Source organism: Alligator mississippiensis, chromosome 1 (genome assembly GCF_030867095.1).
Source record: "Alligator mississippiensis isolate rAllMis1 chromosome 1, rAllMis1, whole genome shotgun sequence".
Taxonomy (NCBI): domain Eukaryota; kingdom Metazoa; phylum Chordata; order Crocodylia; family Alligatoridae; genus Alligator; species Alligator mississippiensis.
The window spans coordinates 229,792,330-229,810,367 of NC_081824.1; the positions used below are offsets into that span (position 1 = coordinate 229,792,330).

At 43.2% G+C, this 18,038-nt stretch overlaps 1 protein-coding gene across 3 annotated transcripts in view; it reads right to left on the minus strand.

Annotated features, from left to right (window-relative positions):
* Positions 1-18,038, minus strand: part of RIN2 (Ras and Rab interactor 2) — a 159,066-nt gene that overhangs the window by 39,955 nt on the left and 101,073 nt on the right. For all 3 annotated transcript variants that reach the window (XM_059720253.1, XM_006265897.3, XM_059720254.1), the window contains exons 4-6: positions 10,277-10,469; positions 7,343-7,454; positions 3,597-3,669 (exon numbers count right to left, since the gene is read on the minus strand). In XM_059720253.1, coding sequence (XP_059576236.1) covers positions 3,597-3,669; positions 7,343-7,454; positions 10,277-10,469 — 378 coding nt within the window. The remainder of the gene's footprint in view (positions 1-3,596; positions 3,670-7,342; positions 7,455-10,276; positions 10,470-18,038) is intronic.

Here is an 18,038-nt window from a genome sequence, read left to right on the forward strand (position 1 = left end):
CCACCCGAGGCAGTTTGCCACATACCAGTACACATGTGTGGGGACATTCCCCAGGGGCAACTAGCTGTGGCACAAATATGTGCCACTGCTAGTTGTCTCTGGAGAACACACGTTCCTGGTCCTGGGGATGCACCCCTTGGGTCCAATCTTGTGTCCCATATAGGGAACAAACTTGCAACCTTGGCATTATAAGCACCACATTCTAACCAGCTGAACTAATCAGCCACTAACTGAGCTAACTGGAGTGGAGGAGAGGTGTAAACTAGGAGCAAAGAGAACTCAGCAGTAGTTTCAAAGCAATAGACAAGGGTCATTATTATTTGTGGAGTATTGAGAAGTTGGAAGAGACACAAATTAGATTACAAAAAGTTATGAAACCATCATCTATGTTTAGTCTATGGTGTTTAGAGTCTGATAAAGTTATGAATTATTGTTCCCAGGCCTGTCTTCTGAAGGTGTTTTGTAGATTTCCCTTGTGTATAAGGATTGTGAGGTCAGAAATGGAGTGTTTGTTCTGTGAAAAGTGTTCTCCTATAGGTAATTGTGTGTCTTTGAACTTTATCTTTCTTCTGTGAAAGTTCATTCTGGAGGGTAATGATTGTTTAGTTTCACCCACGTAGTTTCTGTGACCACCAAACAATTACAGCCTATACTTGAAGAGGCAGACCTTGACAGAAATATTCCCTGCTCCTGGCTTTCAAACAACCTCCAAATCTTGCCAAACACATCGTCAGAAGGAAACTCCTTGCTAATCAACACACATCAAATGGGACACAAATCTGGAAAACCTATCAACATATCCCCAAACCTATCTCCACTGCCAGCACAATCAGTACTCCCCACAATGAATCCATCAGAATCCTACATGTGCCTGTCACAGAATGTGACATACTTCATCTAGTGCACTAAATGCCCTCACAGAAACTATGTGGGTGAACCTAAACAACCACTACACTCCTAAAAAAAAACTCTCATAGGGTTCACGTAACATGAACGTGTCTTCTACCACATGTATGTATACAGCCTAATATAATGGGGGTCAAATCTCAGGTGGGATTTCTAGATGCTTTGGCAACACAAACAACAAATAGCTTGGTGATCTTGATTCAGTTCCAGTGGACAATATATTAATCTAATCTTGCCATAAATGACCATCACAGTAGGCACTAACTGCCAGCCTTGCTGACAGCCTAAGCAGCCAAGGCAGAGAGACAAAACTGCCCTGTGCCCTTAGAGAGGAATCCCTCGGGGTGTACAAATGGCTACAAATTTAACTGCAGGACAAACAGCAGTAGTATAAACCCCTGTAGCTGTCAGAGCCACTGTGCTGGCAGGACTAGCACCTTGGGGGTTAATGCCAGCAACACTCACACCACTGCCTTTCAGTGGTGATGGCATTAACCCCATGGATACTGGTTGCCCCACTGCAGAATTTCCAGGTTGAGATCTCTATTTGGGGACACCTTTGGGTGGCAGGGCAACCAATGGCAGCAGAGATAACATACAGGGGTTAATGCTGCTGTCAGAGGTAAGTTGTGCAGCCCGTGAGAAGCCCTGCAGTCCAGATTCAGCATGCTAAACCAAATAATCCTGCTTCTAACTGGTCAGTAGAGAACTCAAGTCCCCAATGCTACCAGTCTGGGACTCCCCAAAAGAACCAAATTTAGACTAAAATAAGTTCAGAGGATGAACATTAGGTACTTTTTCAGCACATGCTAAATGAAGAACAAGTGAAACAACTGTTATAGGACAGTCATAAGGCTGAAACCTGTCAAAACCAGAGATGCTCAACCATTCAGCCTCATGGGTCGGATGAGGGGTGTGAGGCCAGTCTACAGGCTGGAACTGACATGGGGTCAGTGTGCGGGGGTGGGCCCTATGCCACCGGGATCCAGCCCTGTGCTGCCTAACCCGATACACAAGTCCACAGTAGTCTGCAGGGTGCTCCACAGGTTCAAACATTTGGCAGCTGGGGAGTGGCAATTAATTCTGCCACCTGTCCTGAGCAACCAAATTTCTGGAACCCCGGGGGAGCCCTGCAGGCCAAGTGACATGGCTACGTGGGCTGGATCTGGCCTGCAGGACAGGGCTTGAGCACTCCTGGTCATAACTGTTACATGTATGCAATGTATGATTTTTGTTGGCTGTAATGCTCTGCAATATAAAGTAATCTTTATCAATCTATTCAATAAAATGCACTCTATTATTGCCTCTGGCAACTGTCACTCCCAAATGGTTGAGAGCTTACTGGGCTGGTTAAATAAGTCACCACTCAAAGAGATGAACTCAAGTTGCATTCTTAATACAGCAACATTTCTGAGTCAGAAGGCAGCCTTGCTGCCTCACTCCTTCCTTTGTTTATATGCTGTCCTTCTTTAAATACCTTGCTCTTAGAAAGCAGTGTTCATTAGGAGACCTCAAGAGCATCTAAAGGAGTGAAGTATAAAATTATATCCATCTTAAAGACAGAGAATCAAGGGAGAGGCGTGTAACTGTCCCTAGGTCACCCAGGTCAATGACAGGGTGGAACAGAACTGAAGCCACTGCCTGAGTCTCAGACTTGTGCTCCCTGGAACAGGTCACACTGCCTCCCCATTAAGCATCTGTGTACAGCGTCTCTGTGACTACAAAGACACTTCAGTAGTCCATGCTGACCTGGGGGAAGGACAGCGATGCTGCAGTCGGGTTTGGACATTGGCAATGCTAGAGGAGGAGGAGAAATGCACTTGAATTGAAACTATCCTCAGCATTGCAACCAGACCCACGATGGAAGAAAAGCTAATAGTACTGCCAGTACTGCCAGTTCTGAGCAGAGAAAAGAATTACTCCCAGCTCCTCCTCCAGCCCCTTTTCACTGGAAGAGGAAAAATCAGTGACAGAGCTCAGGTCCTCTGAGCACAGATTTGGCGATTGCCTTGTCTGCTGTCTCCTGGCTGCTGGGATCCATGCCACAAGGGACCTAGAAGAAGCAACAGCTCTCATAAGAACTGTGACTGAAGAGAAGAAGTAGGGTTCAGTTCCTGAAGTTATGGTGCTGTTTGACTCGGGAGAACTTTTGTGAGTCTTTTGCTGGCCAGTTCTTCATTCTGGCCAGCAGGAACAATGGCAGTCTCCTCTGCCCAAAATCACAGCACAGAAGCAGCACATCCACATTCATTAAACACAGGATGCAGAGAGGGCAAGTAGCCATTTCCTGCCTTGGACCATGCCAAAGGCAGAGGTAGATAGCAATGTGGGAAAATCCCACAGGCTTGCAGGACACATGTCGTCACCTGGCCTGGTCCCTCCCACAGCAGCAGGATTTCACAATGAATTGCACACTTGTGGATTTGTGGTTCACTGAAAAACAGATCAGTGAGGTCCTGTGGTAAACAGAGAATGTCCACATCTTTGGAGTCTTTTGTTTGCCAATGCCACATAAGACAATTTATTTCCTTAGTAGTTTTTTACCTCTGATCATACTCTGCTGTTATTTATTCAGTTACCTTCTAAAACAGCCTAGTAATATTTACAATCATGTTTAACCAAGAAAATCACTGAGACTCACTTTTAAGGACCGTGTAACAAACAGTACTCAGAACAGCATGCAATCTTACCTGCTAATACAGTAGAAAGCAATGAGCCTGAATAAATCAGCAAAACTTATTCCAGAACCCTCCAAGGAAAAGGCTGCAAAGATAGATTCAGGGAGGGGGGTGGGAAGAAACAAATCAGTCCTTAAATAATATTCTAAGAAAACAAGCATAACAACACTTCCAGTTTTTACATAGCATTAGTGGTAGTAAGCTTGTAACATCAAGCCAACTACTGTTTTGTTAAATCAAAAACAACTCTGTGGAGGAGTGTATGTCTCGGCCAAAGACATTTTAGTAAATATAGTAATAGTCTGGGCAGTGGAGTTGGGGTTTTTTTTCATTCTAAACACATGTTCTAGTCCTTGGGAAATGGATCAAAAGAAACTAGAGTTGCACAACCAGGAAATCAATAATAATGGAGGCTTTGTGTTACCCATAGTATTTATATTAAGCAATTCATTTTAAAACTCACTTTCCTTCTCTTGCTGTTCATCCACTGAGGTTTTTTTTGCCAGGTATGGCAGTTTCAATAAATATGCATCACAATAAGTGACAAATCCAGGAATTCTCTCCTTTTAACAAAGTTCTCTAAAGCCAATGCTGCTTCTCACTCACACTATGTGGTGGCTTTTACAAATTATTAGGAAAAAATGTATTAAACAAGTCTGAATTAGAACTCTTCTAAAAAGCCAAACGAATACAGTTATTGTAAATGCACAGAGATTGTTATTATACTTGGTTACTGTACATGGCTCTGTACTGATATACATTTTTACAAACCATAAACAAATTAATCTGTGTTGGAACAGAAAGCAGCACCTTTGGTATCAAGTATAGCTACAGCCGCTCCTGCCAATGGTGAAAAATCAACCCAAGCAATAGAAGCTCAGAAGAACAGTAAGCAGGAGGAGACCTTTTACCTCCTGGCTGCCTCATATGAATCTGCCTGAGAACAGTTACAAAAGAACTGGTCAGTGGTTGCTATGGAAAGCCCCCAAAGCCAAACACCTTGCAACTGGTTCATACTGTAGCGTGAAGGTTTCAGAGATTGAATTATCTTCCCAGAGGCACAGTGGCTAATGCAAGCAAATATGCAGTGTCTGTACATACTGTAGGTGTTTTGTAGATACAGGCATTCTTTACATATTAATCCATTTACTTATGAGGATACATGCCTCAGAAACATTCAGATTGAATCATAGTAATTCCTTCTACAAGAACATGATGAGAAAGCAATGTGTAAGCTTAAAGGTATATTCTGGAATGTCTCTTGGTGGCCAGCAAAAACAATATCACATTGGTGCTCCCTGTGCTAGGCTACCTCCCCATAACTTTCCAGACTACATAAACTTCTACCATTGATAACAAAATCCCCAATGAGTCAGGGCCAAGCTCTCTCTGTGAAACTTTTCCAGAATGTTAGACCCTGGGTGATGGAAAGCCCAGGATTGTCATAGAACAAGCCCATGAACAAATCAATCACCCTCAAAAAAGGGCCTGCAAAAAAGCTTCCACGGCAGATGATAACGAACGCACACTGTGTGTGACAACTGTTGCTGCTTCGTGCAGATGAGTCTTTATGGCCGCAGAAGCCAAAGGCCATCGCTCTCCATTCTTTTTGGAACATAGGGCTCCAAACTCTAGGGAGCCACAAGCTTCAGCCACCATCAGGATCTGTCTGCTCTTGGGTTAAGAGTCATGTAACAGCTAAATCAAAATGATGTCATTATTAAATTCAAGCTCTTCATGCCTTACTAGGGGATGAGATATGCCTTTTGTATTTTATAGCAAAATGCAAACTCTCCCTTTCAAAAAAAAAAAACCTTCCCCAACTAAAAAGCTCTATCCAAATAAGGCACAAAATAAAAAATAACAAATGAATCTGGGGGATTTACCAGATGGTTTGCATCCAGATTGCCTACCCAGCTTTGAAAATCTTGATCACAAACACTGAGTAACCCTAAATCCACAAATTAAACCCATCGCATCCCAGTTGATACTCTCCACCTGAAGCAAAACTTGGTTCATGGATAAGTAACATACTAGAAGTTTGGCAAGGGGGCTTAATTGCCATAATAAGCACCAGGACATAACCTTAGATAACACAGATTAAACATTTTCTATTGCTGTCAGTCAAGCAGCTTTCACAGATATTACATTCATTTGAGAGTGGGAAAAAGGTGACTGTTATCACCAATAACGTTATCCTCTACTGGATAAACATCATCTCTGACTGACCAAAATCTATAAATAGTTACAATTACAGTTTTGGAGTGAGGGAAAAAAAACCTAAATGAAACCACAGGGGTCATTAGAGAAAGGAAATAGCTCTTCCTCCACAGATCATTCCTGAAGAAGGCTGCTCAGTTGAAAACATTTCCAATGTTCAGCATGTTAAAATAAGCTCCTTTGTTCCATTTGAAGTTTCCAAATTATGCTATAAATCATCATAAGCTGCTTTTTTTCATGCCCAGTTTTTCTCAGAAGTATTTTTTCACCCTCCTCCCTTTACATAGATCACTAAAATTTTGTTTTGAAATCTACTGGAATCCTGCCACTGTTTTTTATTTGTAGTAATGAAGACAGGGAACATGCTTGCAACATTACAAAAAATAAACAATTGTGACCTCACATCCAAAACAATTCTTTCACTAGAAACTTTTTTAAGGGGTTAAATTCTGATCCCTCATTTGGTGAAAAACTGTTCTTAACCCTATGCATCAAATTAAGGACTAAAAATAATTCATAATCCCAGACTCTCATTTGTACTTATGGGAGACAGCTGACAGAGGAAAGAGTCACCTTGGTGTCCTACCCTGGTGGGAACATTAATGGTGTTTCTAGGAAAAGGGTCATTTAAATTCTGTCTGGGATACTAAGAAAGCTTCACCAGTGAAGACTGAAAGCACAGACACCCCAATTAATCATAGAAAATTAGGGTTGGAAGGGACCTCAGGAGATCATCTAGTCCAACCCCCTGCTCGAAGCAGGACCAGCCCCAACTAGAACATTCCAGCCAGGGCTTTGCCTACCTGGGTCTTAAAAACCTCCAAGGATGGAGATTTCTCCACCTCTCTGGGTAACCTGTTCTAGCCAGTGCTTCATTCTCCTACTGAGAATATTTTTCCTAATATCCAACTTAAACCTCCCTTGCTGCAACTTGAGACCACTGCTCCTTATTCTGTTTCCTGTCACCACTGAGAACAGTCTAGCAAGGTTTAATTAAGCAAGGTACTTCATACATGCCTAACCTTAAGCCCATGAATATGCCAACTGTCTTCATTAAAATTACTCACTAGCTTAGAAATTAGAGGGAAAAAGGGCTGGAAGGGATATAGACTGTTTCCCATCTGTCCATGTCTTTCTTAAAGTGCAGTGTCCCAACACAAAGTACTCTAGGTGAGGTCTCACCCACACTGCACGGAGGGCAAGAAGCACCTCCCATGACTTGCAATACTCCTGTTAATATGTACCAGTACACTCTTAGCTTTATTTTGCAAAAATTATAGTGTTGACCTTGCTGAATAGGACCCTGTATATCTCTACCCTCTCCAAACCAGTCCAACTCATTCAGAGATCTACCCAGATGGCTGTGGAGCCATTCGTAATACAGGTGCCTTTAACAGCACATGCTGTTATTCCCCTCATGCTGGATGCTTTTCTGCTCCTTACAGCCATCAGGCTAAGATTCTCCTGTGCAAGGTGCACAGGAGTACAAAGATTTATAAGGTCTGACAAAGGACCAAGGTCTCCATAACATAACTTACTGTATGTGCTTTCTTTTATTGCAAATTCCTTCAGGCAGGACCCAAATTCACTGGGCAGACGTAGTGATATGACTTTTTTCTGCAGTCTTGTGGATTTCCTGACCAGAAAGATCTATTAAGGCAAAAAAGGGCACAAATGTTTACAGACTTTTATTACACATACTTTTAATAGGTTTTAAACCCAAAATGGAGATTATGGTAATCTAATCTGACCTCCTGCACAACACCTGTCTGAGAACTTCACTCACTGATCCTCCTATCAAGCCCAATAATTTATGGTGAAACAGTTGCATCTCTTTTAGTAAGACATACTATCTTCATTTAATGATGGCAAAATGAGGCAGAATTTATACATCCTTTGATAAATTGCTCCTAATGTTAACTACCCTCACTCCTAAAAATACATGCTTTATTTCTAGCTTGAATTTGCCTTGCTTCTGCTTCCAGCCATCAATCCTTGTTATGCCTTCATTTCAATACAAAACCCTCAGTTGATTCTAATCTTTATAATATTATTTTAGTCTTGGATTGGAATGCACAGGTTGGTATCAGTACCTATAAAGACAGAATAGTGTTGGGTGGTAGTATACTACAGGGTCCAAATGGTAACTAAGTAGGTACAGTTGATGATATGTCTTTGAAAGGTGAACTACACATATTAAAAACACAAATATTTGAGGAAGTACACAGGTATAACAAGAACATGTTTCAGTCTCAAAAATAGATTTAATATAAATTAATTTTTACTTGAAATGAGTAATAAGAGGTTTGAAAGAAGGGCATGTCTACTTGGCACAATGAAGTTGTGTGGAGAGCCTTGAGCTTGCTCACCGAGACCTAGTTCAGGTATGGGAAGCAGTCTAGCTGTGTTAGTGTGTCTCTTCCCTGGGCTAAATAATTCTGTTGAGAAGTGCAGTTTCTCCCTCTCTGAAAAGCTTCTCATAAAAATTGGGATGGAAGCAGAAAAGTGCTTGTAAATATTCTTAAAAATTATAAATCATAAGAAATCCTTCAGTTTGATTCCCACTTCCTATTGAAATCCAGCTCACGTAGCTTGCTTTGAATATCCCAGTATTAGGGTAGAGGCTTGGTAAAAATCCATCTAGGATGGTTAGGACCAGTGCATCCTGCATCTTTGCAGTGAATTGGACTAAGTGGCCCTTGAGGTCCTTTCCAGTCGTAGAGCTGTAAGGTAGGTATCCCCACTCAGTGCAGCACTGTGCAGATTACTGAGGGCATTTACAGATGTACTTGGTTGGGGGATGGGGGGGTAGCGCTTTAATTAGAGCAGCTCTGAGAGCTGCTTTAATTAAAGTGCCTGCAGTGTCATGTGCATCAGCATCCCTGTACTGAAAAATGGCAGCAGGGGCGCTTTAAATAAAGTCTGTCAAACATGCTTTAGTTAAAGCGCTTCAGCCATCATTTTTCAGCACAGGGACGCTGATACACATGATGCTGGAGTCTGCTGGAGTGTGGTACACACCATGCTCCAGAAGACTCAATTAATAGTCTGCTTTGATGTGCTGTAATTACAGCGCATCAGAGCAGCCTCGCTGCACAAGTATAGGTGCCCTGAACTAGCTCAGGTACTAGAAGCCATCATTGTGTTCTGCCCAAGCTAATCAGCCCTGTTTCTCAGGCCAGCTTGTACTTAGCAAAATATGAACTTTGATTTGAAAAGACGAATGAGATGACTGGAAATTAGGAGTATTCCTATACAGCGCAAGCAAGGTTAAATGGCCTGGGAAAAGTGTGTCACTAATGCTGCTGTACTGGTCTCAGCAAAAGTTAACTTATTCAGAGAGCTTGGGTAACAGCACTCAACTGTGTCATGTAGACATACCCGGGATGAGTTACTTGTCTAAATGCCCAAAGAAATTAACGTCAGATGAAGGATTTTGCTTTTCTATGATTTATATTTATAAACTTCCTAACTTTTCTTCTCCCATCACCATGTTTATGAGGGGCTTTCCAGCAAAGGAGATCTTGAGTTTTGTCCCTGTCCTGCAGGCTACTTTACACACATGGGGGATTGAAGCCTAATAGTGTAGGGCAGTGGTGCTCAACCTTTTTTAGACTCAAGGAACACCTTGGAAAATGTCAGCTCTTAGCTTTCACTCATTTTTTGACTACAGAAAAATACTACAGCAATTCTTCTGTAGCAAAGAACTCAGACGACCACATCAGGTCAGAATATTTTTAACACCATGGATTCCCATTTGACATTTCTGGGTTTATCTTGTTTATCATGTTTGCACACCTACCAGTGATAACACTGCATGGCAACCCATGGCACCTTTGAAAGGATCTCAAGGCAACACAGGGCTCTGCAGCATCCTAGTTGCAAATCATTGGTACAGGGGAAACCAACTGTACACAAAGGGTTAGAAGATTCTATTCCGGCTGTTAGGCACATAAGTGGATATGGGTATCTATGGGCGATTCTCTTCCACCATGATCAATTCCATGAAAAACAAGTGAAGATGAATTGGTCTTCTTCCTCCTTGCTGCTTTTTTGTGACAGTCTTAAGGGTCAAATGACAGTGCATTACAAAAATAGAAGCATTAATGGATTTCCAAAACTTAAGCAGGGTGGAACAGCATCATAATTATGTGCCTAAGTTGACTTCAGTTCCAATAGGTGAAACAGAATCAAAAGAGGATGCAAGTCTGATACCAGCCCAGCTAGAGAAGCCTGGCTCCATTGCTCAGGCTCTAGCAGCTTAGATGTACATCTCTGCAGCCCCCACATTCGAACTCAGAGTATTACCCTAAATAACAGTCATTATATAAATGAAGGTGTGCCTGGAATTCCAGCTGCTGTGGTCATACTTGGGACAAGCTTCCTTTGATCAAAGGAAATATCCAACTTGCTACCAAGACTTTTACAGTTGCTTACAAAGAATTTACATATTTTGAAGATCTGTCTCTTACCCCAGGAAGCTGGGACTGCAGAATTTCCACTGCTTCATTGTCATTCAAGCCAAGCTGTAGCCACACAGGATGAGTATGAAGAAGCTTGTCTAGTATGCTGAGTTTGTTGGAGAGGCTGTCATATCCAGAATCCCGGGGGCAGCTTTTAGAGTCCTTTTTCTCACAACAGACATCATCCATGTCCTTTACTAGGCTATAAGGAAGATAAATAAAACAAAAATTTAGAAAAGGTAGGCATACATTTCTCAAGGGATAATCACTGCATTCTACAAAGGCTCTGTTTAATGCTAACAGCATGGACATTTACCTCACCTGGTGTTTTTTCTATTGAGACTTCATAATGCTAATTCTGTCCACAAGCTCTCTTAAAGAGTACTATAAAGTAGGTTACTGCCAGGCAGACAACAGCCTGAGATTCTACAGTTAGTGCAAGGAGATGCTACAAGCACACATACACGAGTGTATAGATTAATTAAACAGGCTCTCCTTTTTAATACCCATTTCTCTGGTATGTTCATGGTGAGATTTTTATTTTGAGACTTGCAATGAATGCTGTTCCCATATTTTTATTCTCATCTAGAGCTCAAAAGTTAGAACCAGCACAAACTTTGCAAAGCTCAAGCCCATTTGAAGTGTGCTCAGTGTGTACACTGTAGTACTGGCCATCTCTGCACCATTCTACTGGCATACCCTTCTCCACCATTTCATATATTAGCTTCTTCTCTCTGGGCCTTCAAGATTATGTATGATATGAGCTCAGCCTAAACTAGTCACTCATATTTACCTATCACAATATTTGACTGCCACCTTTTTCCACTGCCACTGGTATCACCTCAGTGTCTCCTCATATACTTCTGCATCTTGACTCTTGCTGACCCATCACACAAAGACATGCTTCCAAAAAACACCAACTTATCCAACCAGACAAGTCCTCAGAAGAATAAATGTTACAACTATTTTTGTAGCCAACATCTGTAAACTACTTTTTGCCAGTTTCTCTCTATTTGGCTCACACTTTCCTCACAACTGGAATTAAAGAAACAAGTGAATATTTAAACTTTATCAACATAATTGCTTTGGCCTTGACATTTCATTCTTCCTAAGTAAGGAGCAAAAGCAGAAACTGGCTCTGAATGAGGACTCTGGCAAACCAACCCAAGTTCAAGATGTATCCAGCAGTGAGGTAAGTTATGAAATAGTTGCTTAACTCAATAATAAGACCAGTTGCTGGGGTTACACAGCTAGCTGAACATTCAGAACAAAAGCCTACAAGGAAATTAAATGTGCTGACCACTGCCAAATGCCTTATACAAAGTGTCCCCATCAGTCACAGACTTGAACTCACCGTATGGCTTGTGCACATACTTCTGCATGGCTTCCTTGTTTCTGAACCCAAAGCACATCCTGTGATTCTTTCATTGTTAGAACCAGCTACGCAACAGTTACTTTGGCAACTGATCTCCTGCTGCAGAATTAGAACAGGGACAGGAAAGCTGGGCATGTATGTGCTGAACGCCCCTGAGATCGGGCACAGAAGTATTTTTCCCCCCTAGTAATTGCACGGGTCTCTGCACTGCCAATTATAATGGGCTGGATTTTGACTTACTCAGCCACAAATCAGGAAGAGTGGTGTGTAGTCCAGAAACAAAACAACAAACAAATTGAAATGATATTTCCCCACACTCTCCACTTGTTCTAAGTGGGAAGTAGGTGGCTTCAGCCCTTTTTGTAGAACAGCTCACTCTTCCCTATATATCCCAGCCAACTATTTCAACCATGGTTGCTCCTATTCCCATATCTCACCGCTCCTGCACTCCCTGACCAATTGATCACAGTTTAAGTTCAAGACCAACAGGATCTCTTCTCTTCACTATGATCAGCATCACAATCTGAGCAGGGCCAAGAAGGAAAGCAAGGGGGAAATATATATACCCCAAAACTACAAGGCCAAATAAGAGGTACAACCATTATTAAAACTTTCCATTACCAGGAACTGTCCAGTTGCCACCTGACCACCTATGTTCTTTGATACTTCCCTTGCCCTCTATTTCTTCTGGTTTGTGTATATTAAACTATCAGCTGTAAAATACACACAGTGCCTTTTAAATATACAAAGCACCTAGAGGACACTATTGGTCCTGCCAGAAATAAGTGATAAATTACAGCAAGCAGCACAGAAGTCAATTCTCCAATCAAGATAACACCTTTAGGAAGTGCGACTCTGAAGCAGTCTGCAGAAACAACCTTGTTTGGCCACAGCCAGATAGCAATGTTCAGGCCAAATGTGCTTTCCCAAGCAAAAGTTTAATACCTTTAATGCCATTATTTAAAGAAGGGCTTTACCATGTATTAGAAGTGGGCTGTGGGCTTAACTATGTCAAGACCTATTGCTACACCATAATCAGCTGGTGGAGACCAAACAAGTTGCAGAGGGAATCTATTTGAGAGGAAGTCGTTTTATTCATGTAAAAATATAGTCAGCTACCAAAGAAGGAGCATTCCTGGCATCAACTACAGGGTCAGCAATGGGCTGCTTGCTGGAGTGAAGACATCTGAAGAATGTCAAGAATGTGTGCACCCATACACATCTATCACAGCTCCCCTCTTCTCTACAGGTGGTTCAAAAGTAATTCAGAGTACTGAGCTCCCAAAAATACAGTTGCACACACACACCCTGCTAACATGTACAAACATTAGTTTAAATAAGAAGTTGTCAAGGTGAACGCATTCCTTGTCAGAAGCTCTAGCTACTCAAATGGTTCTCCATGCCAGGATTCAGGAAAGAATGTAGGGCAGGTGCCCACACCTTAATGACGTATATATATAGCTTCTTACAGCTGCTTCTTGGCTGGCCTCTCACAGCAAGATAAGAGCTTATGAATACAGCAGTGTAACATTTACCAAAGACTCTCTCCAATTCAAAGGTTAATGGTTCTGAGAAGGATCAGCGCTGGCAAATCTTCTTAATGTCATCTGAATAAACTGGGAACAAACGGCATTTTGATAAAACAGTTTCTCTAGAAAACCTAGACAGCAGAAGACAGTGAAGAGACACTATGCATGGTTGAACCATGGAAGATCAGTTGACAAATGTACGTACAACTGCAGGTTAGCTGATTTCATGGAAGCCAGGATCTAGGGGACAGCCCAGCACTATACTTGCTGTAACAACATCTCTACGCTGTTTTCGTGTAACTGAGGACCAAGCCCTGATCCTCTGCATTTTCTTTAAGAAATTATCCATTAATTGAAAGGAATATAAGACTAGATCTAATCTGCAACAGTGAAGGTTGTGGATACTCAGCACTTCTTGGGCACGGACTGTGAACTCCTTGGGACAGGAGCTTGTCTCATTAGGTATCTTTGATAACAACAGCAACGTGACATAGAACAAGAAATCCACAGCCAGCCATCTGATTACTTCAACTGTATATAGAAAAAAGTTGTGACAACAGACATTGTCCAGTGACAGCAAATACTAATGACTTTCTTGGTGTTTCATAATTATATCTTCCAGAGAAATATGAAGCTAATACCAAGTAAAATTTAAAAAGCAAAACAGAAAAATCTGCATGGAACTTCTGTAGATTTGAGCTACTGCCATCACAGATTCTAACAGATTTCTGCACTTATGGGCCACGTCTAGATAAGCAGAGGTGTGCACTTGCAGCAGCACAAATAGCAGTGGCACAAATCTATGTTGCTACTTTGTGACGCAGTGCATGTCCCTGCACATGCCCTTGTCTGCCATGCCCAACTCCTCCCAGCTCTCAGCTGGGCTCCACGTGCTGCAGGGGAGGGAGAGGGGACTGGCTAGGGCACAGCATTCCTTAGCACTGGGATAACTGGCAGGCAGCCCCTGTGCTGAAGTACACTGCACCCCAACCAGCTTGGAAATGGCACATGGAGACAGGGGAGCAGGCAGCCCAGGGCTCCGCCAAGCGGCTGACTGGGGCGCAGTGTGTCTCAAGACAGGGGAACAGGCAGCCCTGGGCTGGTGCTCCCCTGTCTCCGCAGCATGTGGCAAAGAGGGAGCAGGCAGCCCTGGGACACGTGCTCCTCCATCTCCACTTTTGTCCTGGTGCACACTATTTTCACGTGCTTTGCACCACTTTTTTTCCCCAAGGTTTTTTTCTGCTACTAGGAAATCCTGGTAACAAATTTTGCCTCTGTGCTGCAAACTAGCAGCACCACATATGGTTTAATGTGCAACGTGTGCAGTTTGTGGCACCACAAACAGCACATACCTATACGTCTGGATGCACCCACTGTGTTCAAACATAAAACTCACAATGATCAAAGATTCTGCCCTGTTTCTTTCTGTTTGAGAGAACCCTTGAGTACGTGGAAAACAGTTGAAGGTACGAAAGGAATGCCTAGATATATCCTATCCACAGTTAAATCATGGTAAAAAGAGCAGAGAGCAGGTTACAACTTGTAACCAGCAGTTTGCTGCCTTGTAAACTGCACACTGGAACGCACACATGCTTGCGCATACATGCACACACACATGTGCACGCGCGCACGCACACACACACACACACAGAGAAAAATATGCGTATTTCCTTTAAGAATGATCAGCATTGAGGGATTTTTCTTCATCAGACTCAATCCTGTCCAATTCACTCGTTTTGGCTCTGTAACCTGTGCCCCAACTTTTGCTACCCAGAAATCAGTTGATCAACTCCACAAGACCTCCCCCTCCTTTGACAGGGAGACTTTTTTGAAATGGGAGCTCCACCCAAGATTCAGTCTTTATATAGGCTCTCTCTGCAAGCCCTCTGTCATGTACAGATAATTCAGTATTATGCTCAGGTGACTTACTCAGTTCTAAGTCAGCTGACTTACTCATTAGGTCTGCCTATACTGGAGTCACTGGAGCTCACATAGACATAGCCACTTAACCTGGAGACTGGTAACAGTGCATCTGTGGTAACACCAGCTTTGGTCCAGACTGAGTGTTTACATGGTTTTTTCAAGCAGGTCTTGGAGCCTGTGGAGAACTTAATGCTAGGCTTAGTGCAAACATTGGTATAATTGGATCCTTTATTCAAGTGCTGCTAAAAATGAAACCAAAAATCACACAGGGAATAATACACTGTGCTTCTTGTGGCTAACAACTCTTGGGGATGCAATCATACTTAGGGTTCACAGGAGCAAAGCCAAGAAGGCTGCAGCAAAACCCTTTTACCAAAACAGCAGAAACCAAGATGAACCAGTTTTGTCAACTCTTATGCTGGAGGAGGGGTAGATGGAGGGTTTACATTGGCCTCACCAGGTTAACTCTGCAGTGAAGACATGTCCTCCATGTTGTGTTTTTTGATGACTTTGTCCATTTTGGAGACTCCATTATTCCCCATCCTACACTTCTAGCGACTACAGGTCCCATTTACTTTGGCTTCACTCCTCAGGAGGTCTAATACTCAGGCTGTGGTCTCTACACAGAGGCATCAGCAGTTGCCCTTTGCTTCAGGCCTGGCTCTATAGGCCTCAGCACTTCCCAGACAGTACAGCTTAGCAAAGCCTGTCTACCAGCTCTTCCCTTAACCAACTGGGCCTCTGGGCTCCAGTACCTCAAGGGATCTTCACTTCCCTGGTGGGCCTTGCAGCACAAACCCCTTGGCATGAAGCTGCCTTAACTTTCCACTGCAGTGTGGAAGGAACTTGCTCGTATTAAGCAGCAGTGATTTGTATTTCCTCTACCAAGTCCTCTCCCAGCCTTAGGGGCCAAGATGAGAGAGAAAGCTACAGTGCTACAAACAGCATTTTTCATGTCATCCAAAACAAAAGAGCTAGATCCTATAGAGTTTTCTCCATGCCACTTTGCTGAAAGGAATTGAATGTGTCCACTGATACTGGATTTCTAGCATGTCGAAACAGGCTTCCCGCCCATCTGTAGGAGCCCTAAATGGAGAACAAGACAGTAGCTGCCAAGCAAAAAACTTTGTGAGAGACTACAGAAGAGAAAAGCAGACTGAGTCAGAAGCTTGGAAAGTAGTGGACTTTGCAGTTCTTACTGCTACAGCAGAAAAAAAACCAGTAGGAAAGCATGCGCTTTCTCCACACTCCTGGTGGAAGCAGCAGGCACGTAGAATGGGCCTAACTACATTCTCAAGATCCTTTATGGCTTATTTCTGCCACAGGGCTCATTATTTCAGCTCCTGCCTAGTCCTCAAAGTACTACTTGCAGTTGTACCCTGGTTCTATGCAGCTGCACTGTAGGGCTGGGAAGGAGTTCCGCTCACTTTTTCTGAATTCACTACCACAACAAGGCTGGAAGTTTATCCATGGGTGTATGTAGATGAAATGGGGGCCCTAAATTGAAGCAGTGGGTTTTTAAAAAACACCACTTCAATTTAAAGCTGATTAAACCTGCGTGTCTTGCACACACCCCACTGACTTACCTGCCTCTCCGGCAGGGTGGGGAGTGCGAGCTGCCAGCAGGTGGAGCGGTCCCTGGTTTGCAAAGGTGCTTCCCTCGGGCAGTGGAGGCACCCGCCCACAGGCACCTGGTTTGGGCAGTCACAGGGGGCACCGCAGCTGCGCAGGGAAGCACCGGGCCCCCATGCAGTTCAGGTAAGCAGGTAGACGGGAGGGGGGCAGGGTGTAAGAAATCAGGCTCCCTGCTTTTCTTGGGCGAAGCCTGCTTTCCCGGGCTGCTGCCAGGCTGCGTGCAAGGCTTCCTACAGAGCCATGGAGCTGCACAGAGCCTGGTGCTCCGCAGCTGTAGAGGCACCAGCATCCCAAGTCATTTAAGGCGCATTACGCTGCTGAATTTCCTACAGTGGATGGAATTGATGCGCAATGTGCCACCAAGGCGTGCTGACACCAACACCATTAAAGCGGTGCAAAAGCATTTAGGCCACTTTAAAAAGTTGTGCACACATGCCTCCCTTTTTGTCTACACACGGCCCATGTGGTCCATTCTGCTCTTCCCCACTCCTGTGCATAATTCCCTTTAACTTCACTGACAGATGTGTACCTACACTGGGGAGATAATCAAGCCCCTGACTGTTCATAATACTGAAAGGATGAATACAGAAGGTGACATGTTAAAGCATTCTGACTCAACCTCTTAATTAGGTACAGCATATGACACTTGTACACCTATATGATTTTAAGTGCAATGGGATGCATAGAGATGTGTTGCAAGTCAGTGAAGCCAACCTTTTTGGTACGCCTGCCACAGATTTGCCCCACATCCTCTGCAAATGCCACTGATCCCCTTCCCCTGCCCAATTTGCTGCTCTGCTTTCTGCCCTATCTGGTGCTAGGCTGCCTGCTCCCTCCCTGATCTGCCATGTGCCATACACAAAGGCTGCCCATAGTACTTATGAAATGTGTGCTACAGGTTGGCCAATCCTGTCAAAAGTCAGGCCTAATATTCATTCAGCCAGCTATTGTGCACTGGATTAAAGATGTGAGTAAAAAACTGGGGAAATTATTTCCAAAATTTAGTTATGGTGTATAAATCTTCATAGCACTGAGTCATACACAAACTGAAAGCTGCTGAAGCTGTACACCTGAAACCTCACACCTCAAGCATTTGTTGTGGTACATAATTAAAGGTACAATACATGGAGCCACTTCATATTCGCCCATGTATTTTAAAAAGCAGCCAACGCCAATGAAACCACTTTTAAAGAAAACTAAACACACACAAGTAAATGTGCACACACACGTTTCTTGATTCACAGTTTGTATATTAAGCTTTCTCTAGATACAAACTGCAATACCTCACACGAAGACCCTGCCCCTAGAA